The 26,904-nt window shown below is 32.8% G+C and overlaps 1 protein-coding gene across 4 annotated transcripts; it reads left to right on the top strand.

The window, feature by feature from the left end:
- The first annotated feature begins 713 nt into the window (after positions 1 to 713).
- On the top strand, positions 714 to 26,904 carry LOC144957436 (coiled-coil alpha-helical rod protein 1-like). 4 transcript variants are annotated; one of them, XM_078888700.1, is made up of 20 exons: positions 714 to 778; positions 4,236 to 4,362; positions 7,438 to 7,468; positions 8,575 to 8,805; positions 9,238 to 9,425; positions 10,587 to 10,830; positions 11,605 to 11,651; positions 13,377 to 13,464; positions 14,725 to 14,835; positions 16,242 to 16,348; positions 16,765 to 16,877; positions 17,559 to 17,670; positions 18,801 to 18,925; positions 19,348 to 19,418; positions 20,696 to 20,813; positions 21,110 to 21,211; positions 22,231 to 22,382; positions 22,805 to 22,882; positions 24,226 to 24,379; positions 26,208 to 26,450. In XM_078888700.1, exons 1-20 carry the CDS (start codon positions 733 to 735, stop codon positions 26,327 to 26,329), a joined length of 2,367 nt encoding a protein of 788 aa, XP_078744826.1. In that variant the 5' UTR covers positions 714 to 732; the 3' UTR covers positions 26,330 to 26,450. The 4 variants fall into 4 exon arrangements, with proteins under 4 accessions (XP_078744826.1, XP_078744834.1, XP_078744847.1 ...); XM_078888712.1 differs by having other exon boundaries at positions 744 to 826; XM_078888708.1 differs by lacking the exon at positions 22,805 to 22,882.

Raw genomic sequence — 26,904 nt, forward strand, 5'->3', positions numbered from 1 at the left:
GTTGAGAGAATATGGAATATTTTCCGAGTGCTTAATTTTGCGGAACTTAGGAACTCGAACTATTGACCTAAGACCTTAAAACCGTGAGATTATCAACCGAAAAAGCTGGCCATGTTTTAGACTGTCTCTAGTCTTTAATAATCTTCAGTCATTTATCTTATAACGAACTAAGATCAAGTTATCTTGATCACAGCACAGCGTAATCTGTTAATGTCAAAAAATATAAACTGGCGCAAATCAATTGAGTAACACAAGATGTTCGTAATATATTTTTAAAAAATATTAACGATATTGATAAAAACTTGAACTTTTATATAGCGTGATATCAACTTAATGTGCTTTACAAGGACCAACAGCAACATGTAACACGTAGAACGAGACAGGACGCCTATGAGGCGATATTACATTTTTTCGGACAAAGGCAATGCTGTTAACGACCAGGTACTCATTTTACACCTGAGTAAGGTGAGAGAATGTGAGTAAAGAGCCTTTTCCAAGGACTCAACTGTGCGCCGAGCGAGGCTCGAACTGAGGACTTTCCGATCCGAAAGCGAGTGTCATACCACGTTGTCTTTCTGTCGTGTTTCACGAGAAAAGAAAAGAAAAGAAAAGAAAAGAAAAGAAAAGAAAGGAAAAAATGACCATTGTATTGTCAAAGGGACGGGGAAAGTAAATTGGTGGCCCAACCCGTCTAACGTATCTGGAAACACTACACTACATACATCACTCAAAATGGCGGTCAACATGAACAAGCCCGAGCATTTTACTCGGCCACCAAGTATGTTTCGGAGTTCTTTTCAGTGTGATGTTTAATTATCAAGATATGGTTTGTTTTCACTACTATGAAAATATCTCATTGTTATATGATTTATTTCAGGTTTAGATATATTTTTGTTATCCCTAATTTGTTGGCATAAGTTAGGAGGTGGAAGGCTCGAAGTTTAGCGTCAGTAGCAACCACCCTCGTACAAATATCGTTAGGTATTGTTACCAAGTCATCAATCGACTCAAAAGTTTTAATATTAGCTACCCAAAAGGAGAGGATCGTAAAATGTAATGAAATACAAACAACGCATTCATTGCCAATTGTTTAGTTTACCCATTAATTTTTTTTAAAAATAATTTTGGGACAAACGAAAGTGATGTCTGAATAGTCTGATAAGTGCGAGTGTCTAGAATAGCAGTCTGCTATCTTACCTCTTGTGACGTTTAAGTTTAAGTACGTTTAGTCGGTGTTGTTATGCTAGGTGCCTCATCGGCACCACACGGGATGCATTTCTGACGGCTCTTTTGAAAATAAGTTGTCCCAGGTCTTTCAAGAAAAAAAAAAAGGTCTCCCTCTGTCAAAGTCGACGAATGGTGCAATATTGTGCACCAACTGGTTTGCCATGTAGTTTTTTTTTTTTTGCATATATTTTTAATCAGGCTTATCGGGGATTTCACTTTTTAAAACATTCACTTGCCGTATAATTATTTAATTACTTCTTGGGGAGTAGAAAATGTGGATGGTTGAGTGCAAAGTTCAAAGGCAGAAAAGGAAAGGAAAAAAAATCGAGTTTCCCACCACCACGAAGTATTACCATTTTGAAAAAAGATTGTGGGTGGTTAAGTACTGAGGTGGAAAGGCAAGGGGGGGGGGGGGGGGGGGGGTTATACCCTGAAAAGTAAAGAAAACTATGAAATCTAAGAGGAAGGTTGAGGTAGTTTTCTTCCCTGTTAGTGCCGTAAAAAATGGATGGTTAAGGATTGAGAACAGGTTAATAGAGGATGCATTGAGGCTGGATGGACTGAAATATTTAGCAAATTTCGAAAATAATAATGGCCTAGCAAGGGATCTCCCTAGATCTGATAAGTTGTGATGGAAGAGACTTGTGTATTGGAAACACCTGTATTGAAATACAGTTGTCGGATATGGCTGTAGTCTTGTTTTGTTTTTGTTTTTGTTTTTATGGACAATTGCAATGCTGACACAAACATTGTTGTGTTCCTTAGGGTGGACAAAGTGAGACCAAAAGCCATCTTAGGTCGAAGTGGCAATTCGGACCTGAGTCTGAATTGCTTCCCGTGGCAATTCGGACTCCTGTCACAATGCGCCTGCACAATCACAGGAAGTGTCTAAAGTGGAAGCTGGCTCGAAAGTGAAGCGTGGTAGGGTGGGGGGGGGGGGAAGCTGCTCGTTGTCAGTTGTCAGTTGGTAGGAGGGCGAGTGAGTGAGCAAGTCACGTTTTAGAACTCCCGAAGATGACTACCTTCAAAAGCAGTAATCTATTATTCCCCCTTGTCTTACTTTTTCTTGGGTACTTTTTAATTGTAATTCTAGAACTTTTTGCTATCCAATTTCTCCATTTTTACTGGCGCTGATATGACCTAAATGTGGTCTTTGGGAGATTACAATTGTAGTCGCAATTGTTAACGTTAACAATCAATTTGCCCTCGCATAGAAAAAAAGAGTGTCTTTGTGTAATGATTGGAAGATTTATTTGATTTGCCATGAGCGTGTTGCAAAAGATACATGCATGACATATCTACATTATATATTTTGCCATTTGCGGCTGCGAAAAAGTGCAGAGAAAGGAGAATGATAGACTAATAATAATAATAGACTAATTTTTCTTCTTTTTTTTTACCCTATGTTTGTCGTTACTTTGCCAATTTAGATTTTTCTTCGTCTTTTCAATACGATAATAAACAGGTATAGGGATATTGACTTAATAAAAATAAAAAAATTATAAAAAATAATAATAATAATAATCACAGGCAGCGAGTACGTAGATAGCAATGATTACTGTCTATCTATATTCCCCTATAATATAAGAGTGTACAGGGTTATTAAGTCATATAAAATCAAGTAATTTTCTGTTTTATTTTAAACATATATTTATTTATTTATTTATTTATTTATTTATTTATTTAATTATTCATTCCTTTTTTCTCTTTTCCTTTCTTCCTTTTTTTAATTTTATTTTATTTAGATTAATTTTTTTTAAAATATTTAATGTATTGTTTTTTTTTTGTTTTTTTTTTATTTTTAGATAATACTGGACTAGGTGCCTATTAATAAAATAAGCACTGGTTGAATACGGAGAGAAAATGATCAACTGGTAATGGGATTGGGGCATGGCGTACTAAAAGAGTATTATAGTAAGGCTATGGATTGGGGGGGTAACCAGCGACTTCTCATAAGTAGACGATGGGGGTAACCATTATCATCTCCACAACCCACAAATGACCGAGGCGCTGGACGCAGGGGAAAACATGGTGATTCGAGATCAAAGAGAAAAAGCCGCCGGCTCTTGGGTTGTGGAAATGGTTGTTGGGGTTGTGTGTGTGTGTGTGTGTGTGTGATTATTCTGTTTTTAATGAATTAGAGATACTCATGAGTGTGTGTGTGTGTGTGTGTGTTTAGGAAGACCAATACGGTTTCTATAACTGCAAACGGAATAGTAACTGAAAGTTTCACTAATGATACTAATGATAAGTTCATCATTCGGGCGCATTGCATTGCAGTATTCCGAATTGACAAGCCATGGAGTTATTCAGACTCGACCCTGGTAGGCCAGGGTCTGAATTGCCACGGGAAGCAATTCAGACTCTGGTCCGAATTGCTACGGGAAGCAATTCAGACTCGGGTCTGAATAGCGTTTTCCATTATTCCATCTTAGGTGGTGCTGCGAGTTGCACATACATTTTCCAGCCAGTCGACCACTGTGCAAAAGGTAATATACATCTTGCCATGTGTTGCGCTTGTGCCACTCTGAGCTCAACCTATGCTAGCTTTTTGTCTCGCTTTGTCTCACCTAAGGAACATGCCTCAGGTATTTTACCAACAAAATGTCCCAAGTCCTTTTTATAATAGGGTTTGTAAGGCAGACAAAAATACTTAGTTTGCAGACAGTTGATCGATGATGAGGCAATGGTATTGTTGAACATTTCCAGGTTTCTGTTAATTTGTATGTCCCCAGGCTGGACACCATTAGGTTTTATCTGATAACATATAGGCTAGAGGAAATATGTCTTTGGATTCGATCTATCTCACAATCACAGGCCACTGTTTACTTTGGCTGCTTTAAAACTCTTGTAATGAGAAAATGATTCAAGTATTTTCAACTTCAAGATGACTGATTCACCACTACAAAATCATCTCCCCATCTCCTTTTAATGCAGACCATTGTTTTGTTCTTAATCAGATGACCATCATAATGAATCATTCAATCTCATTTATTTGTGCCCAACAGTCAAACCTAATTTGCCAGTTCTCATCCCTCCATCTGCATTTGAAAAGCCTCCAGCATCTCACAAATTGGAATTGGATAGAGTGCAAATGGAGATCAAACAGTTGAGGTTTGAAAATGAGCAATTGAAGTAAGTAGTTCAATGATTTAGTAGCATAATTATTGTTAAAAAAATCTTTAAAACTTCTTTAAATCCCAAATGAAGTGATCTGATTAAAGTTATATTTGTAGAACAATGCTGAAACCTGTGAAGCAAATAAAATGATAAGTCACAGCGATGTAGTATTGTTCCCATTTAAAACTGAAACAGTGACAAAATTAGATATTGCTAATCTCTGTTTAACTCACTCAACCCTAACACCGTAGTTTAACCGGGTTACTTTTACCCCATGCCTATTCATTACATTTTCATGCTACAAATTATATATTTATACAAATTATACAAATTTTTTTTTTTTTTTTTTTTTCAAAATGGCGGCGCTGAATAGCGACGCACAGTTACACCTATGTGATGAATTCTTTTGGTATTTATTTGTTTCATGACAACATTTCACGCATTTAGTATTAAACGTTGTATGATTGTTCGTATTAATGAATGGTATGCACTTCAAACTTTGACGTTTAGAGTTCTGCTTCAAATCCTCGGAAAAATCGTTCGTATCAATGTTTTTGTCTCAGGGAAATCGAAATGGCGGTGACTATGTTTACTTCCGACACAAAATTGCACCGCTAATTTCATCTTATTTCGCGATTTGTTGATTGAAGACCTATCCTTCGCTTAATATTATATAAAGCGTTGTATGATGATTTAGAATTACAAAGAGGCATCAAAAATAATAAACCATCCTCTTGATGGAGTGGAAAGAATTCATGGAAAAGCAATAGAAAGGAAAGCATTCTCAATTACCAACAATAAAAAACATATTTTATACCATGAATCTAGTATTTTACCATCTGGGAGAAGGTTTTGTCAGATTAAATGTAGAACTAACAAGTATAAATCAACGTTCGTTCCATCAGCAATAAAAATGTTGAATATTTCATATGGTACAGCAAAACCAAGGATTGATGCGTTGACTGATTGACTGATTAATTTATTTAATGTTAGATTAAGTGACCAATTGATAATGATGATAATATTTGGTGTTGAATTGCCAAAAATGTAACGAATTGAAAATGAAATGAATATGTTTATGTTGTGTATATCGCACGCGTGAAAGATAGAGAAGAAGATAGAGAGAGATAGAGAGAAAGAGAGAGAGAGAATAAGTAGGAGTGAAGTATCTGTTCGATGTTATAGTTATCATATAACGTTATAAAAAGTGTAACTAAATGACAAATTGCCATATTTATGGACAATAAAGATCTATTATTATTATTATTATTATTATAGGTGTAGTATCAAAGCTAATGTTTTTAGTTTTTACGTGTTGATGATAGTTGAATAAAACTATCTATGTACATGCTCATTTTTATACATTTTTTCCAATTTGAAAAGTAGCAAAAATCTCTAGGATTGAGTGAGTTAAATGTCTCAACCTATTTTTTTTATGAGTAACAAGATTTGATCAATTGCTATTTCTGATATTTTAAACAAATCTTTTATACTATTGCAAAACTGGTCACCATCACATGAAAGACGCACTATACAAAAAGCCAAAGTCCTCTTTAAGGCTCGTCATGGACTGTTAACGAATCCCAATTGATTGCCTTATCCCAAACAAAAAATAACAGCACTCATACCAGGTCCTGCAGTCACGAGTTAATGCTCATCTCAACTCGTTTTTTCCAAGCACCATCTGAATAAGGAATTCTAAATTGAATGCTAAATTGAATTTGACAGGGAAATCAGTAAAATCAAAATAAAAGCCTAGGCACGTCCATTTGTCCTCACCATATTCACTGTCATGATTATCTTCGATGCACGGATTTGCGACTTAATGACAAGAAGAAGACAACTGTTCATATTTATATCATGTCCATAGAATTTCTGATACCTCGTTATTCAGTTTAAGAAAGCATATTTTTGATACAGTATATCAGTACAGTACACTCTATACTTCCTTCTTTGGGAAAGAATCAGTCTGGGTCATGTTAATGTACATATTATGTGTATCTGTGTGTGTGGTTGTGGCTAGTGCATGCTGATATGATCAACATAGATTATCGAATTTATATAGATATCATATCTCCAACACTTGATGCCAGTTTCAATATTTTGTGCCATCCATTGGGATAGCTTACGACATATTGATTCTACTATTGTTTGGACAACCTTTTAATTTTGGATGTTTCTGATGTATACTAATTCATCAATACAGAACACACTTATGCACTTTTACAGTGGTTTCCACCTAATTTCCAGGTTAATGGGAAACTAGAAAAGTGGTCGAGTAGGTGGAACAGGCAAGAGGCAAATTGCTCTATTGCACAATAAAAGTCATAGAATTCATGTTTTAGATTAGGTCAGACCTTTGAATTCAGATTCTTTTCAGTCACGCTCTATTTGCCCATTACCAACAACAACAAAAAAGCATAAGCATAACTTAATCCACTAAAGTAGCAAGAAAAATTCACTGTGTAATTATGTACTCAACCTACCTTGTCTTTTAACTATTTTGAAATTGATGTTTGACGATTTTATTTTGACATCCTTTGCAGTTCATTTCAATCAGTTAAGAGACATGACTTTAATTCCAGCTGAATTTGGAAACAAGAGGCTCTTGACTTAAAACTCATAGATGTGAAATTCATTCCTGTTTGTCTTCAAAGATTTAATAATTGTATTACAATAATATTTATATTTACACTATTATTGATAAATTGATTTGTTGTTGATAATAAAATAAAAATAGGATAAAATAAAAAATTTCCCTTTATTAATCCCTAAAGGGAAATTTGTCTTTAGGTCTATTTCAAGGGAAGACTGGAATAACCCAGGCGTCAGCCGCAGTGCAGCGCCGCAAAGTGAGCTAGGGTGAGGTGACTTGCTCAAGGCCACACAACGAAGCATGTAGTCGAACTCGGTACCTTTTGGGTATGAAGCAAAAACCATACAGCTGAGCCAGTCTGCCCCCTAAAGAATAAATGCATATAAAAACAAAATAAATGCATATAAGATCCCTCAAGACAAAATTTTAATGTTGGTGCCAAAGTTTTGCAAACAGTTTTATTTCCCTCTATCTTTTTTTTTTTAATCTTCCAGATGTGCTCAACTTCAAGGTGTGCAAATACAGGTATAGATTTTATTTTATTACAACTCAGTTTATTTGCACCATAAATATTTAGTGCTTAATTCTCTGTTCCATAATGAAGTTATGTTGAAGGAGGAAGCACTCAGAAGTTGTCGACACTGAAGGTTTTATTCCTGCAAATCTTCAAAACCATTACAATTTTGAACAGTGATGTACATGCACATAGTTTAAAGGCAAATCAAATTTGTTAAAGGTTTAAGGTTTTGTAATGATAGTGATGCCTTTTTTTCAAATGCCATTGCTATTTTGATAAAATGATGCTCACCTAAATGCCTCTGCCTTAGTTTCACTTAACTGCCTGCCAATTCAGTGAAATAGAGGCCCGCTTTTCACGACAGATTAAGCCTATTTGCTTGCTTTGAGGACAACTTTGATGGTTTAAAAGAATAAAACGAGTACACACTCAAAGTAAAAGAAATGATTCATCCAACGAAGGGGACAGCTTTGTGCACATATAAAAACACCGCCCCACCTTCCTATCATGCCACTTTATGTAAATCTAAATGGCTAGTCCCTTTTCTCTCTGCCTCCACCCATCGCCTCTCCAGCATTCCAATTTAAGCCCCTCCAACAAACACCCTCTCTCCATGTATCATTCAATCAACTAAATGAAGTTATCCATTTGCTGCGGGAAACAGTCAAATCCATATATCCAGCAGTCAGGATGGGCAGATACAAGAGGTAAAGGGTGTATCTCCCACTCTAGATACCAAATGACCACAGTGCCCACAGTCAAGTTTACCACACCTGGAACTGAGAGATGGCTATCATTACTTGTTGATAGAAGACAACCATCCACACCCTTTATACATATCAGTGAGATGAACACACAAGACAGGAACTCGCCTCATTGAACAAGATGATGAATCGTTCTTTGTTACTGCTGATAAAATCTACTTGCGAGGGAATAAGAGTGAAGTGTGAAAATAACATGTGTTGGTGATAATAATAATAATAATAATAATAATAATAATAGTAGTATATAACAATGGTGATATTATTAATATAGCTAATAATAATAATTATGATGATACTTTTAGTGATAATATTAATGAAAATCTACTTACCTTTATTTATCTCCTGTATAGCCAGTTGCACCATCAATTCCTGTACAGTCAGATTATGCTGATGAGCTGATAAGGCGACAGGCTGGAGAGATAAACGAGCTAAAAGCAGAATTATGCAAATATCGTCAGATGTATGAACAAGATTCAGTGCAGTGGGAAAAGGAAATGAAAAAACTGCAAGACAGTTCAGAACAAGAGCTGACCAGACTGGAAAGACAAGCAAAAATTCGAGAAGAGGACCTTGAGCAAAATGTACGATTAATATTTTTAATGTTTGCATTCTCTTTAAAATCCGTTAAGTAGTGGGTGGTTGAAAAGGCCCAAACAACAGGAAAAAATAAACAGATTTATAAAACAATTCCAATTAAATAAGTCTTAAGTTGTTTTGTTTTTTTTATTCTTAAGCGAATAAATCAGTTGTGAATTATATATTTTGTCAAATGCATTTATATAAAAATATGATAATTTCTTAACCACACACAAAAACATGCAAAATATCAGTTTTTATTTGCACTGCTAATTCATATCCTCTCTTGTAGCCCTTTATTTTGTTTGTTCACCCAATATATATATTAATTTTCACTCCTGAGCGATAATAGAGGATAGAGGGGACCTCAAAGAAATGTCAAGTACTTTTTTATGTATAAGTCTTTCAGTTGATTTCAACAATTTCTTTATTTTCAGATTGATAGACTAGGTCGTGAACTTCAAAGGTCTTTAGAGGAAAGTGAATCTCATTCCATGTCTTTGAAGGAGAATTTTGAATCAATCAAAACGTCTCTTAGTCTTCAAGTTAAAGAGTTGGAAGGAGAATTGAATTCAGTCAAAAGAGAGACAGAGAAACAGATTGGAGAATTAGAAAAAGAAAACAGGTATAAGTAGAAAACTAATTAACACCAACCTTACTCTTTTCAACCATTGGTAAACACAATATGATAAAACTCTAATAATAATAAAGAAAAAAAGTATCAGACTTAGCAACATGACAAGCCACTCAAAAGGTCGAGTGCTTGAGGCAACAGAAAGTGATCACCAATGTTCTCAATTTTTCACTGCATGGGTTGTGGTCTGCAGACTGAGATCCCATGCTTTTAGTTCTCTCTGTGCAGTTCTTCTCTAAGTTTCTATAGGTCAGCCCCTTTTTCCTAGCGGCGTACAGTGTAACACCATTCTCAGGATGCAGTCCGGCTGACATCCTGCAGACATGACCGAGCCACCTCCAACATCTGGTTCTGATGGTGACTGTAATTACCATACATACTATTGAGTTACTGAGCATTATCAATAACATTCACAATGCCACTTTTTGTGATAGGGATACAAAAGAATTCCACCACTTTGGATTTTTATTATATTTCAGAGTGTCTTCATTAATAAATTTGTTTACATTTATATACGATTACAGATTAATTTCAGTTAGTTCAGTAAGGTTTTTGATGAAAATCAAGATTTTTTTAAAAATTGAAACATTTGAACAAATCAATGTTAACAAAGAATGCTTAGGGTTAGTCCCAGCTGTGTTTTTGTAATCTTCATTTAATGTTGAGGAAATACAGTTGTTTGTCCATTTGTCCATCAATGGGAAAATTTGTTGATTTAGCATGAGCAGTTTATTTCTGATTGAAATAATTTGTAACAATCTAAAGTTATATTGCCACCCATCCTCCTTTTTGGAGATCATTATAATTGGTACACATTGGACCCTTTTTTTCTTTTTGTCCATTTTAGTAAGCACTAGTTAAGCTGTATAATTATCAACAATTATTATAATGTAATTCACAAAATTTTCCCTTCCAAACCAAGCTCTGGCACATTCCACCATATCAAACGTTAATAATTATTGTCAATTAATATTGTCAAATAAAATATGATAAAACTTTAATAAAACTGTTGTATATATTTTTAATGACTGGTAGAATGTATAAGTTCACATTACAGTGTGCTCTGTCCCACCATAAATCTGATTCATATACATTGTAAGACCGATCATTATACAAATATATTTTTGTTTGTTATTTTCATATATATTGCAGACAAAAATCTCTGTCTTTAGAAGAAAATGCCAATTTGATAAAACAGTTGAAGAATTACATTGGCCAAACTGAAGAAAGTTACAGTCCAGCTGAAGTGTGGAAAACACAAAAAGAAACTGCTGATAACCAGCTAAAGATCAAACAAGCAGAGAATGAAAAACTTCGCTCTCATCTGGAGTTACTAGAAGTGAGATTTAAAGCCTTGAATGACATCTTAGCCATTCAGGAGGAAGAGCTTAGTAAAGTAAGTTAAACGCAAAATCTTTGTAATACTCACTTTGTGTAGTAACCTGCTCCTCTCATATGTCTCTAATATCCTGCCCTTTGTCTAAAAGCCTGCTATTTTTCACTACATGTATAACAACAGCTTAATTTTAATCAAATAGTTTTGCAATAAGTAGTATAATTGGCATTGACTGTCAGGTGATGAACTGATCTGTCTTGTAACAAAGCCAAGCAAGCAATATTATTTATCATTGAAAAGATCTATGACAATGATAACAGAACTCTGACCAGGTTTTTATGATTTCAGGTAGGGCACATTACACATATGATCACACCCCACATGACTCTCTCTCTCTCTCTCTCTCTCTCTCTCTCTCTCTCTCTCTCTCTCTCTCTCTCTCTCTCTCTCTCTCTCTCTCTCTCTCTTCTCTCTCTCTCTCTCTCTCTCTCTCTCTCTACTCTCTCTCCTCTTTCTCCACTCTCTCTCTCTCTCTCTCTCTCTCTCTCTCTCTCTCTCTCTCTCTCTCTCTCTCTCTCTCTCTCTCTCTCTCTCTCTCTCTCTCTCTCTCTCTCTCTCTTTCTTACTTGATACTGTAAGAAGTAAGATCACCATTCATTAAATTTCCATAGATGTAGCCAAATATCTTTTGGTTTCTTTTTTCTTATTTCGAATTTGAAAACAAAACTGTTATTTTCTTTCTTTTTTTTTTTTCTATCTGTTTTTTTTTTCTTTTTTTGCTGTTGGAAACCCATTGTGAATTATATTTTACTCCAACTTTTCAAAATTATGCAGCGAAAAGGGGATGGCAAGCAAAAGCAGCATAGTTTACTACTGACAAGGTAATTTATATGGTTATTTTTTTCTTTTGTTATTTCACTATCATGTAATGTTTATCACATTTTTATTTTCTCGACTGGGGGAAATAACAGATTTTGAGACAATCGTATGAACAATCACTGCTACAGTTTAACTTTATGACAGCATATTCTGACATACAGTAACAGTGAAGAATTTATATTGTATCACACCAATCTCCTTCTATCATCAATGACATGATCAACTTTCTTAATTGTCTCTTAATTTTTCCTTTTAAAATTTTGTAGAAAGATAAGGTAGTAAAATGCTTCAAATCTCCCTCATAATTCATATGCATTATTCAAACGAAGTTTGCTTTATTAATTCTTTTGCAAAAATAAATTCCAAATGTTGAATTGATATTTGAAGCAGGTAGGTTATAAGAAATCATGTATGTAATTGAATTATATATTTAAACCTCAATACATCTAAATTCTCCAACCTACATCTTGTTATGGAGCTTTATATGGAATTACAGGAAAAGCACTAAATTGGATTAATTTGTTTCTTTTAGATAGGACTCAAACATGAATAGTTTTTGGGATTGTGTTAAATGAAATATGCATGATATCAGTTGTACCTTAGAAGAGTTTTAAATCAATTACTCTTCGTAATTTTTATTTGTGATATTTATAAACACAAAATTTCAGAAACAAAGCTAAGATTTTATGCGGATGATAATTTCTTATATCGATTTGGTAACAGTAACAACATTTTGTAGAAAGACTTTGATACTTTGCAACAATGGAAGAACAAATGGATAATGGAATTTCATTCAGATAACTCCCAGGTTTTGAAAAATACAAATTAAAACTAATTTGATAAAATCTAATAACATTATTTATAACAAAATTCTTAAAGAAACTAGAGGTGCCGAATACCAAGTGGTAGTTATTGATGGCAAATTTCAATGGACTAAAACAAATTGAATATGCATGTGAGAAGGCAAATTTTATCCTGGGCATTCTCAAACAGAACACATCAAGCTTCTTAATTAAACCAACATTGACAATGCTTGCTCGGTTTGGGGTCTACTTGATAAAAATCAAAAAGATTTGAAAAGCACAGAAGAAAGAAATCTTGGAATTACAATTAACAAAGAAAGCGAACGTTGATATTTCATTTCTTATTTGATCATATTTTGTGGTCATTTATTCTACTGGCAATCACTTTCTTCCTCTGTGATTCTGAGTCCATGTTTTGGTCCTCCTCCAAATCGATGGTTCCCTTTACAATTTTTTTGTAAAATATCTTCTTTTATTCCATTTTTTATCTTTGTAATTCAGATAAGATAATTATTTTTGTAGTTTCTAATATTTTTTTTAATATTTAGATATATTGTGTGTTAAGTTGTCTCCTTCCATAATTGTTTGTCGTCCATTGACCAAAACCAACGGCGGAACTGTTGTTTTAGTTTGATAAATACCTGCTATTTAGAACAAAACTGGTTTTTTGCATGTCAGTTCAACTCTTTGATTAAGCCAATGAGTCTCCATCAAAGGAACACTTCCTTGAGATTTAAATCCAAAATGTTTTCAGCTTTAAACGTTTTAGTAACAACATGACCAATTTGACGATGCTTATCAATATTTATTTTTAGATGATGTTGTGGTTATTCTGTTTTGATTTAATTGTATCACTTACAGTTAAAACTCACTCATAAACTATATTTCCATTAACAAGTTTTTTACTTTATTCACCCATGACAGATGGAGGGAGAAAGTATTTGCTCTTCTCGTGCAACAAAAATCAGCAGAGGTTGTTCACAAAAATGACAACAATAAAGCAAAACAACAGGTAAATAATCTGAATGGAACGTGTGTCACTGCCAACAGGATGATATGATTTGTCATTTCCTGTTTATCAAAATTATATGTACCAGTGGTGACAAGTAAATGATATATATTCCAAGATTTCAGACCATAATAAAACAGAACTCATTTATTATACATATAGTGAAAACATAGAATTAGTTTCTGTTTTAAAACCAAAAATACATATTTTTTTTAATCAATTCAAAATAATGGTTGACAGAGAATTAACTTTTCTAAGATTTACGTATGACTTGTTTTTCAATTATTCTGTGAAATTTGAACAATTTTGATTCAATTATTAACAGTTTTCAATATCTACAATTGCCTTTAATTGTTGGTTTCTCTTTACTTAATATTGTCATGTGGATATAATTTTTTCCATCACCTTTTATACTTTGAAAAATGGTCTGTAAATGTTAACAAGAAAAAGTGCATGCTATTTGAATCAATTTATAATCGTGTTTGATAGAGAGCTAATTTCTCTGAGACTTACGTAAGGTTTTTTTTTTTTTTCATTATACATTAAGCTTTGTATGCTTATGATTTATTCAATCATGAACCAGAAGCCTGTAATTGTTATTTTCGACTCTGCATTGCTATATTGACATATTTTTTCATTACATTCAAAGATGTGTAAAAATGGTCTGTACATGATACACAACAATCTATCTGAGATTATATAATTGTGCGCCATTGTGCGCTTTAAAAGGATAAGTCCTTTATTCAACCTAAAGTAAAGTAAGATAACATAACATAAAATATTATTTCATAAAGTTGATGACAACACTTGAAGATGATAACAATGGTGAGGTGGTGATCTTAGTCTTGATTATAGTGACGATGATGATCATTCTTCCTCTCCTTTTTCTTCTTCTTCTCCTCCTCTTTTTCTTCTTCTTCTTTTTTTTTTCTTCTTCTTCTTCTTCTTCTTCTTCTTCTTCTTCTTCTTCTTCTTCTTCTTCTTCTTCTTCTTCTGCTTCTGCTTCTTCTTCTTCTTCTTCTTCTTCTTCTTCTTCTTCTTCTGCTTCTGCTTCTTCTTCTTCTTCTTCTTCTTCTTCTTCTTCTTCTTCTTCTTCTTCTTCTTCTTCTTCTTCTTCTTCTTCTTCTTCTTCTTCTTCTTCTCCCTTTTCGTCTTCTTCTACATCTTATTATTATTTTCATCATCATCATCATCATCATCATCATCATCATTATCACTATTATTCTTATAGCTGACAGAATTACCTTCTTAATTTTTTCTCAGGTTAAATTGCTAGAGGAAACAGTGGAATCACTTGCTGCTGAACAGAAAGTGCTAAAAAATTCTTTAACTGAAAAGACAGCTCAACTTCAAATCGAGGTTCAGAACAAAAAGGTTTGACTTTTACTTCTCAAATAAACACTTAAGTTTGATAAACGCACAGGTTTATTCATTTATTTTTCAATTTAGGGGTTCCTACATAGCAATAGAGGTAACATGTCTCATGGTAGTGAATCAAAACTTGGTCTTACCGGGTGCTTAAATGAGAAGAGAAGCCAGGAGCCAGAGATACGATAATACATGCCTATACTATAGTACATGACTTCAAGGGGGTTTGTAGTGAACATGCTTCTAGCTAGTACAAGCAGTAGAAAAAGAGCTTAGCATACCTTAAGATGATACAGAAATAAGACTGGACAGGGCTCAATGCTCAACTGTAAAGATTAGTAAGCCAAGATTTTTTAAAAAGAGGAAGGAGGCTCAACTATTGATAGTAAAGTAAGTCAAGATAAAAATCTAAAAAGGTATGTATGAAACAGTGCCAGACAAAGCTGAAAGAAAAGTTTAAAATCTGACCAGTAACATTATTGAGGTTCAGTCTCCAGTGGAGAAAAGCTCGGCTTTTTTTTTTTTGCACTGTTTCATACTCACATTTTCAATTTTTTTAAAAATCTCTTGCTCCTCAATTTTTACTTTGATGTGAGCCAAGTTAGAGAAGATAAAGAAGGTACGCTCAACTATATTATAAAGTAGCCAGAGAGTTAATAAATAGATAATTTACTAAACCTTTTAACAATCAAACATTTAATGACACGTACCACACTAGCATAGATACTTACAACATTTAGAATGTTTTGTTTTGTTTTTTTTAATAATTCACAAAACGCAATATTGGTCAGCTGGTGTGACATCAGGATCAGAACAACGAAAACACCTTAAGGTTGACAGCACAGAAACAATAAATGGCTTAAAGATTGTGTTATAACAATTACCTTGTGTTATTGTCTTTGGGAGGAAATTTGAAAAGATTATCTCTCATAGACTGTAACACTCTATATGAAATTATTATGACTAACATAAATAATATTTGACTTGAACAGAGAAAGATTTTTTTGAACAGAATAATACATAATCAAATGGACTATATAACTCCTTATCAACTTACGTATTATGCTATAAAATGTAATTGGAAAAAAATAATATGGATATGTGAGATGTCTTTTCCTTTACCTTACCCTCAAAGAATAATATGTATTCCAATATTTAGCATGATTTCTTTACATTTGAGATGTTTATCCATATGTAGGTGTTTCCAGATTTAGATAAGGATTTATACTTTAAAAGAGGAAGGCGAGAGGTGGGAAGCTGAGTATCAAACGCAAACTGTTTGGAAATTCGAATTTTTTTCTATTTTTTACCCCCTCATTCCACCCATCATCATCTGTTTTCATTTTTGTCTTTTTATTTTTCGGTCATGCACATTGATTGAAAGAAAAATCCTTTATTTTTCAATATTTTAGCAACTGGAACAGGAACTAGCCCAGACTCAGGAGGTTGCAGTGTGTTTGGATGATCAGAACAAAGACCAGGGAAACTCTGTCAAGGTTCTTGCTGAATTTGCTCACAGGTTAAAGCCCCATTCTTTTCCATATAAAAAAATCCATACCTCACCATGATCATCATTTAAGATCACAGAGAAAAGTTCACATTTGGCATCTCATTATCATCCACTGTAAGGTTTACATCTTTGACCATGACTTTCTTACCTGTCTGTTTTCTGCTTTGTGAAGGAAGCGAATTGAATCGTATGCAAGATTATGCAAATATTTTCCATACATTATCACAAACATGTGACCATTAAAACAGAACATTAAGAACAAAAAGAACATTAAATCGTATCAGTGATGTAAATGATGATAAAATTTAATGAATGTATCAGTAGTAGAAGTAATTCATAGAATGTTTATGTTTGTTGAGGGATAATATCATTTTAAGTTTATATTAGAATGATTAGTTGAAATAAAAATGTTTCTATATCCATAGCGTCGAGTTGAAGCATCAAGCTACAGTGAAAGTGTTAGAGGAAAAACTTGTTTTCATGAAAGCACTTTGTCAACGAGTTGGTTTTGCATCAAGTAGGATGGATTTATTGAAATGTAAGTAATTTTAAGATATTTGATAAAATCTTGATAATATGCAGTTTTTTACCTTTATTTGATTTTCGGAACGAGGGATGAGCCTGACCTTGGGAGGTTACGAACTATTCAAAATTGGTCAAAAACTGTATTTTCGCTTTAAATTGTTTAAGCCAATAACATGATTACGTCATAAGCGTTCATTAATGCATTTTTAGCTTGACTGGCTTATTCCTATTAGAGACTGCAAAAAGGGTGTTATAATGTGATATGTTGACTAATTGATACAAGGATAATGCATTGAACAATAAAGTATTAGGGAGAAAATGAATACATTTTATTTGCAACTTTTGATTATGCAGGTGGAACTAAAAATGATTACTCTCTATTTTTATTTATTTATTTTTAATCACAGTTTACATTTTAATCATCAAACTAAGAGATCCTATTTTGTGTGTCATGTTTAGAGGGCATCGTTTGTTAGGATAATATATTGTGATATTGTAAGTTTGTATGTTGTACTTTAAGTGGGATGTAGTCATGAAATGCTTTTCTTTTTCTTTTTTTTTTTTTATCTCATTTCTTTTTAATTTTAATTTTCTTCCAAGACTGTCAAAGTGTTGGGTTAAAATTATTTTTTTTTAGTTTAGTGAGTTATTATTTTCAAATCAAAAACCGCTTCAGTTAAATTTTATTCTTCAGCTCAATTTTTAAGACAGACGGCCATGTCAACTCCAACAGAAATTGGAGATGAATCAAAAAAGACAGTGTCAAGGTCAATGTCAAGATCAAGGGCAGATGATGACATGTCCAGGTAACTCTTACAGATGACATGTGAAATAGAATCAACTTGAAAGGCAAATTTGGACGTGTAGGCTGTGCCTTAAGGTTGTTCATAATGCTTCAACACGTAAAGATGTCAACACAACCAGATCCTCCTCCACTCAGCCATCCACATATTTTCCCTTTCATATGTGTATTAAACACCATGTTTATTCCCTCCCTCTTACAATCAAAATTACTTCTCACTTTACATTTTGTTTTTGTTGAAAATCTGTGGACATGATAGCAATGTATTCTTGGGTCATTACTTATAAAAGTGCCACTCTTCCCACTCATCTAAACTAATATACTAAGTGAGAAGTTCCCTACACCCACTTCTTTTCTGGTCTGTTGATTATCTTTAGACTTTTACTCACAACCCCTGACCACGAGTGGAAACCAATATAATGGGAAACATCAATGACACAGCATCTGTTGAGTGCACAATCACCCATACTCATTAATGTGGTCTGTGCATGCTTCAACCTTGTTACTTATCTCCATTGCCCTTTCAATTGCTACTCCTACCTCTTCGTTCATCTTGAAACAAAATTCAAAGAATGGGATTTCAAAAAGAATTACAAACAATTAATTCTATTGCAATTTAAGTCATCACATTTACATGATTCATTATTTAGGAAGTGGAAGGATTTTAAAAGTTCATAGTTGTGGTGAGGTCGGAGAGTTAGCTAGCAAATCATTGATCACTTGAACATATGCTTATGATAGTCAGAATTTTATTTCATGCGTTGCTTGCTTCGTGGATTTCTTGTCTATTTTCTTTTGTTGATCTCAGCAATGACAATACAAAACCTCTCCATCCCACGTTCGTTGTTGCTTTTTAATGAAAAATAATTTATTATTTCTTTTCTTAAATTTTTGGTTCTTTTGATAGAAATGAAAAATTAGTATAAACCATAAATTTTATAAATTTTTTTACTGTTCTTACAAAACACATTTTAAAAAATTAAAATGTATGATACTTTTAAGTAAGAGATAGTAAGAAAAAGATTGGATGCTCAACCATGTAGCCCTTAAGTATTTTGTAACATTTTGTATTTGTATCAGTGTATGTTTTACAAAAGGTTAGATCTTCTTCTTGTTTATCATTTGTGCATATAGGGACAGTGAAGAGCATTTGTATCAAGAGCTTGAGCGTGTAATGAGGGAGCGAGATTCTCTCGTAACCCAAGTAAGAACTGATTCTTCTAAATGGAGTCAGAAAATGAATGAAACTCGTTCTCTATGTAAGTTACCATGTATATGATAAATAACAGTTATATGACACATATGTCAATAAATGCTTTTTATTTTATTTTATTTATTTAATTTTTTTTTTCTTTGGTTAACTTAATAATTATCCCAGGTCCAGATTAGATATGTCACATTCCAAAACACATTCTTTTTCTTAAATAACCACATTCTGTTTTTGTTGTGTTATATTATTTTTTCATCTTTAAATAATAATGATAATAATAATAATAATAATAATAATAATAATAATAATAATAATAATAATAATAATAATAATAATAATAATAATAATAATGATGACGATATTATTAATAGTAATGATAATACTAATAATAATTATAATAATAATAATAATAATGATAATAATAATAGCTATAATTGTAAACGCAATATGTTTGCTTTTTTTATTTTACAGACCAATCAGAGATTTCTACATTAAAAAGAACCGTGGAAGATTTAGAATCAGATATTCAACAAAAATCAAGAGTATGTATGATGCATCGTGAGCTAACTAAAATTAGTTTTATTGCAAAACTTGCCTATTCAGATCCTATATAAACTCTCTTCCAAAAGAAACATGAAGGATGTCCTCTAATATTTTATGATATTATAATTATTTTTTTTTAATATGTTGCGTTTTGTTTAGGTGTGTGTGTGTAGGGGGGGGGGGGGGGGGTTCAAACTTTTTATTGGAAGGCAGATCCTATTTACATTAAACAAACATATTGCGGAAAATAGTTTAAATTGTTTTTCTATGTAAAGTTTCAAATCAATTGTACTTATAATCTAAAAATCTGAAAAGGTGACTATGAAATAATGTCAGACAAAGCAATATATATATATATATATATATATATATATATATATATATATAATATATATATATATATATATATATATATATATATATATATATATAAAATTATATGTATGTATATATATATATATATGTATAATTAGTTTGCTTTCTCATAATAAGCCTGAGTAAAGTTGACATTAATCTGTTTCATGGATTTTGCCTCAAATTCAAATCAACCAAAACATGTCATGTCCCGCCAATTTTGATTTATGTTGAGACATATACCTGGTACACTTCTCAATTATGTGAATTAAATCTTCATTTTGATATTGGACTGGAAAAGGAAAGAACCAATTAAGTGAGGTTTAAATTATTATATGCAGCCCTTTAAAAACACGCCCATTGTGTGGGTTTTCTATAACCGCATTCCATTAAAACTGGTCAAAATTTGGGCACTTACTCATCTTATTTATTACAGGCCGAAATTTGTATACTTACTCACCTTATTTGGAAAAAAAAGGCCTTCAAAGCCATTAGGCCCATGGTGCTGGAGTTTATCCTGGTTTCTCAAGCATGAAATGGACAGTAGATATTGTTTGTTACCCTTTGGATAGAATGTTAGTCTATCACAAAGTGCTTTACACAAGACCTACAAGACCCAGCTGTCCAATCACTGGACAGTGGAGATAAGAAAAAAAAATCTTGCCTTCACCCAGGATTGATCTCAGTCCCTTTGCTTGTGAAGCGAGCCCTACCAACTCAGCTATCTGGAGCTTCACCTTATTTGAAAGTGGCTGAAATTTGGCCTCTTGCTCACCCTCTTACTTTGTATTATTAGAATTGTAATATATTTTAGACAAGGGAGTTGTGAGATTGTTTGTTGTTCAATTAATAAATGACTCATTTCCTTTCATCTCTGTATGATGCAATGAAATGAATTTTTGTTTCATCATTTCTCACCCAGACCTGTACAAAGTTGACTGAAGAACTGGACGTCTTAAAAGAAGAAACTCAGGAGTATCAGGATACAATAGCACAACTTCAGGCTGAACTAGCCAGGCACGCTAGAGGTGTTGAAGGAGGTAATAAATCGTTCTTGGTTGACATTCATCCTGTTTCACAATCCCGTGACTGATTTAGATTTTGTAATCTGGCATCTCAGACATAATCTTCTTCTTGGTTATGTTTGATTTTAAAATGAATTATACAGTGCTCATCAAACTGGCTTTTTTAATCATTATAATAATTTTGTCTTAATTGATATACTGGGGATATGATGAATAGAGCATTATTGATTTATCCATATTATTGAATGATTATGATTTAAAGTGGTAGCAAAAATAATCAACAAAATTCTTTCTTAACATTTTCCCTCCAGTTTTGACAGACCAAAGATTGAAAGATGATGAAGTTTATTCAGACAAAATTGCTGATTTACAACGACAACTAAACGAATCAAAAAGAGAACATGCAAAAACAGGTACTTTTTAGTTTTCTGCGCAGCATGTATTTTGTTAGAAAGGTTCTAATTATTAGAAGGTGTTTCTTTTCTTAACATTCGTTGGATTTACATATTTATTTTCCAGTTTTTATTTTTTAATACAAAAGTGAGGAAGAGGGCATTCCGTTTTGTTTTTTTCCAACTTGTTTTATTTTTGATTTTCTGTCTTATCAATTTGCATTAATTTTTTTAATGGTTTTTTTTCTGTTCTTTTTTATGTGGTTGAATTCAGTCTAATTATACTTTGACTCATAGACTTCTGAAGAGATTTTTTTTTTCTGAAAATTGCTGTTGTGATATAAAAACATTGGATTATTGTTGATCATACAAGATTTTGATTACCAATTCCAGTATCCATAAAATAAGTTTCCTTGAATAGCCCATTCAGTTTGATCAATCACTGAGTCAAGAGCAATCAATTATGTTTCTACATTGATATGTTATTACTACTTACACATGTTTTTTTTTGTTTTTCTTGTGTTTGCTTCTACCTTCTGCTGTTTTGTGCCGGATGTCGCAATTTAAATGAGTGACACTTGTAGTAGGCAGTTCTCTATGATATTATACTCCTTTCTTTAATAAAGTTGGTTTAAATTAATTCAGCCTTGTTCAAGCAAGTGGTTAGTCTTAGCTCATTAGGTAGAGAACTTTACTCATAAGCAAAACAAACTTTCGTGTTTTATATGACTTCTAGTCTTAGATCATTCTTGCCCTCTCAGTAGTATATGCTTTTTAATAATATAGATAAATCAAGGTGATAAGACAAAACTACATATTTTTTTGTAAACATAGAGGCCCAATCAGATTAATATAGTAATTAACCATGTGTATAAGTGGGATTGAGTGGAGTTACTTTAGCTCTCAAAATTTAGATGATTTTACATAGTAAGTGGCGGAACCTCATGTGTTATGATTTTATGTGTAATTTGATCATCCCTCGTTTTGTGACGCTTGTCGACAAAGCTTCATGAAAAATATTATAAAATCTGATTTTGCAGTGGTTTCCTTACGGCAGTTAGAGCGAAGTCGAACCAGGGAGGTTGAGAGGGGAAAAGATTTACTTGGTACCACAGAGGAACACTTAAACAACCAGGTACAACAGTTACAGACGAGGCTAATGAACGTGGAGAAGGAGAGAAACACCATGAAAGTATGAAGAGTTTTTTACATTGTAAAGTTGTGTTTAGATATTTATAAACTTACTGGGCTCTCGACTTATATACATTCAACAATTACACATTGATTTTTATGTTAAAGGAATATTTTGTAATTTGTTTGCTTGTCTAGCTATGGAAATAATTTTCACGATTTCATTATGCTGGATATACGTCCCCAGCATGTCATATGGAACCAAATGCTCAATTCATTCAATGACATATTTTGAGTTTTATTGAAAATAAGTTTAGATATCCTTAAAATTTAGGGCTCTTAACGAAGTCTATATTCCAAACTCATAGATCTGTAATGAGTTGAATACATTTTACTCTCAGTTCATTTTTTTTATAGTCAATGCGTGTTATGTGTTTTGCAAATCACGTAGTTTAGCCCTCCCTGTCTCCGTTCATACAACAGGACAGATGGGAATACCTGCTGCTAATAATGATGATGATGATGATGATGATGATGATGATGATGATGGAAAGCAAAAAAGTATGATTATACCTAGCATACAATTCATGATCCAAAAAAGTTGCATAATAGTTCTCAAATATAAAGTTTTAAAATTGAATTTGAAAGAGGTGTCTTATGTGTCCCATAAGAGTGTTCTAGAAAGGGAATCAGAGAAAAAAAGAAGTGAAATCTAAAAAGTCATTCTGCCAGTGAACTACTGGGCTGTTCCTTTTTGTAACAGCTTCTTTGTTTGCAACTATGAAGAATGATGACAAGAATTTTCTCGTTTCCAAATAATATAATGAATGAAATTAAAATAAAACTACCTTAATATATCTGTTGGAGAAATTATTTTTTAGATTTTGTCTTGATAAAAGACAGGTAATCCATGCGTCATCCTGATGTCTATCAGTTTCAAATGTCTCAACACAGCCAACTGTTTAGGGGTGTGAGCAAATATCCAATGTACAATTGAGTGCAGTGAACTGTAGTTTTTCTTGTTTCACACTGTAAAATTTGATTTATTTATTATTAGCAAGATGCCATGGAAAACAGAATCCAGAAGTGCCTTGGTAATTAAATGTCAAGATGTTTTTTTTCTTAACACTCTTATAATTATAACTGCAAAACAAAGGCTGCTTTAGCTTGCCAAAATATGGGTATCAATGTGCTCTATAATCTAATTAAAAGTTGGTTTAAAAAAATAAAAGTATTATCATACTTACATTCTGAATGGCACTCACCTACTGCTGTGGTAGAATTTTTTAAACCAACAAAACAAAGGCATAAATGAAGCAATCTCTCTATTCTTAAGTCAGCAAATATCAAGCGACTGGTGTCTTCCATTGAGTTATAAAAAGATACAGGAAGAAATTACAACAAAACCTTGTTTTACTTCATGATTGGGACTGTGCATAATACATGTATGAGTTGGTAGTACAACAGGTTTATCATGTTGTTTTTTATATATTTCGTGCTAGAAATTAGGTTGGCAATTGATGCTGTGCATTTAGCCAAAACACTCACAACATCTGCCAGCCCGATATAATGTACCAACGCACAAAACTATATATATGAATGTTTATAGTCTGATTGATAGAATATAGTGAGAGCTATATTCATAAATGGCTGGCTAAAAACAATACAAAAAGCTGAGTGACTTCAATTTTGTTCCTTCTATCCGTAGGATTAGTGTCATGACTTGGTGCAGTATTGTGGGTTCCAATGTATTTGATTTTTATTTTCAATGTCACATTTATGGTACTCTTTGCAGAAATAAATACCTAAACGATTGTTTGTGTTTGTATCCCTTTGGGCTCATTTGAATTGAACTTTGTTCTCAGCTTTTATTTATGTTCAGTCACATTATTTCTTTGTTTCAGGCCACACTACGTCAAGAGGGATTGCTTAGCAAGTTGAAAGGCGACAGAAGAGAGCCAGTGTGGCTTCCTTTGGGTGATGGTATGACAGACAAAGATCGAAGAGATTCCTGTCCTTTGGATGAGCCTGACATTATGTCTGCAAGAGGACCTGCTGGTAATGACAATTAGAATTTTAATACAGAGTATCTGTGTGCGATTTTGAGTGGTGTTGGATTAATTAAATTTCCACGAGGACTTACTTTTGTGAATTGTTCCTTATAGTCTTAATTTTTCATGTACACCTTTGACCCAACAGGGCTCTAATACCAAAATCTGCTTAACGGTGCTATGAGTTGTGCGCATATTAACTTTTAAAACCAAACCAAACTAAACCTTTAAAAGTAAATCACCCAACTCCCACTCTCATCCTCAATATATAATCGACGATTCTTTCTTAACATGCAGAATGAAATTAGGGCTAATATTATTTTTTTTAATGTCACAAACACCTATCAATTAAAAAAACAAAACTGTACCAAACTATCTTTTATTTCTCCAAATACCCATCATATTGACTGATATTGGTACATGACTCCATACAATGAGCAGCATGATAGTGATAGTGCTGCATGCTATGTTGAAATAAGTCAACATTCCGATTACTGTTTGAGTTTGTCTCTTTTATAAATGAAAAGCTATGTGTAAAAAGCTTTGTAATGACAATACCAGTCAACATTGATGTATTTCCCTTAAGATTAGTCTCAATCTTAAGAATTTAGATTGTACTTAAAATTATTTTTTAAAATGTCAAATTGAAATAATTGTAGAGATGTAAATGTGTGGCTTGGTGACTCAGTGGTACGGTGTCTTGTCGCAAAAGTCAAGCAATGTTAAGCGTGATCAGTGGCCAGATGTATGACAGTGATTGTGGAAAATTCTGAACCCATTGAGTTTTTTGTTTATGCTTTGTACACACATTACCCCTCTCGGCTTGCTTTGATTTTGACCTCAAGAACGGTCTCAGGCAAATCTTGATCTCAGCACCATGGTTGTTAGCCTTCATCCAGTCTGAGACAGACCTACAATTTGGAAGTCTCCTAGGTGTCAAATAGTCGTGGTGTCTAGCAGTGCTGATTGTGTTTAATAATGTTTAAGCACAAAAAGGCTTCATGTTGTCATTAATGTTATGATTACATTCTTAGAGTAACTCAGAGCATGATAATGAAACAGATGATAAGCAATATTTCTTATTTTACTAATGTAAAATGTATGACATTTAAAACTGAAACAAAAGCGAGTCAATGACTCTGAGCCTCTCTCTCCTTTCAAGTTATTGAATTGAAAATATCTGTGAGTGGCAAAAAGGGGTAAATGGAATATATTCCTCCGTGAGTTACAAGTCAAAACGATCCTTGAGTCCATCAAAACCATCAAAGTTCAAAAAGCTTCTTTTTTTTTTTTTTCTAATTGAAAACTTTTTCATGAACACTTTTTTTTAATTACCACAACAACAAAAAACCCAAAAAACAGGTATGAAATGATGGAAGGAATCATATCTATAGAGTTTCAAAAGTTGATTTACACATAAAGACACAATGAATGTAAATGGGATGGGCCAATTTAGTCCACAAATGGCTACAAACAACATGTACTTATTTGCAGGTCTGATAATGCAAAATGTTATAGACCCATTGTTGTAATGGAAATATTCTCAAACCAATGCAAAATATTGTCATTACTGTAATGTTGAAGCAAGGCCGTAATTGCATTAGTCATCAGACCTGTAAAAATGTGCACGCCAGACACAAAGTTTAAACCAAGTCGATTCCCCTGATTTCACACTGCCAGCCTATGAGTAAAGATGACATTAGAGAATCTACATGCTAGCAAAATAATTAACTTCTTTTACGTTTAGACACGTTGAAATTATAATGAAAACCATGATGAAAAACTATACCTTGCCCTTATCTTAATTTGTACCTTAATTGTGTTTCCTTCTTCAGAACCTGTAGAAAATGTACTTCAAGATCTCAAGTCTCTGTCAGCTGCCATTTTTAATGAAAATTTATCAGATGACGAGGATGATGACGATAATCATAATGATTATGAAAGAAGTGAGAAATGACTCACAGCTACTGCGTCTTTCATCGAATCTTTTTTAATCTTTTGATAAAATCAGATGTTTACTTGTTTTGTTTTGTTATTTTGTTTGTATGTTTGTTTTTTTTTGTGAGGGGGAGGATTGTTTTGGGGTGTCTTTTTGGGGATTTTTAAAATTTCATTTTATGATTATTTTTTTTTAATTCTGTGATTGATTTTGATGGATCTTTATCATGTCGTTATTATAGACAGTACTGTGATTCACCAAAAATCAAATGATCAGTTCAGCACAATTTTCACTTTAAAATATTTAGGAACAACTTACTTCGAAAAATTTTAGTTATTTTGTTCTCTTGTTTTATTATTTTTCTTGCTTTTATATATTTATTTATTCAATTTTTTATTATATTTATTTATTTTTATTTTTTTTGCTTTTGTTTTTGTCAGTATGTGTTATTTTCTTTTGTAAATTTACATCGAAAAAAATGTATGTGTGTATATTTTGTAGTTATATAATAATGTCCTGTAACACTGTATATATGCTGTTATATCAAATTTACTGTTAGCTCTTAAATTTAATAAACAAAAAATATGAAAATT

This window comes from Berghia stephanieae, chromosome 1 (assembly GCF_034508935.2).
Source record: "Berghia stephanieae isolate SIO BIC M18660-M18661 chromosome 1, UCSD_Bste_1.3, whole genome shotgun sequence".
In the NCBI taxonomy this organism is placed as follows: domain Eukaryota; kingdom Metazoa; phylum Mollusca; class Gastropoda; order Nudibranchia; family Aeolidiidae; genus Berghia; species Berghia stephanieae.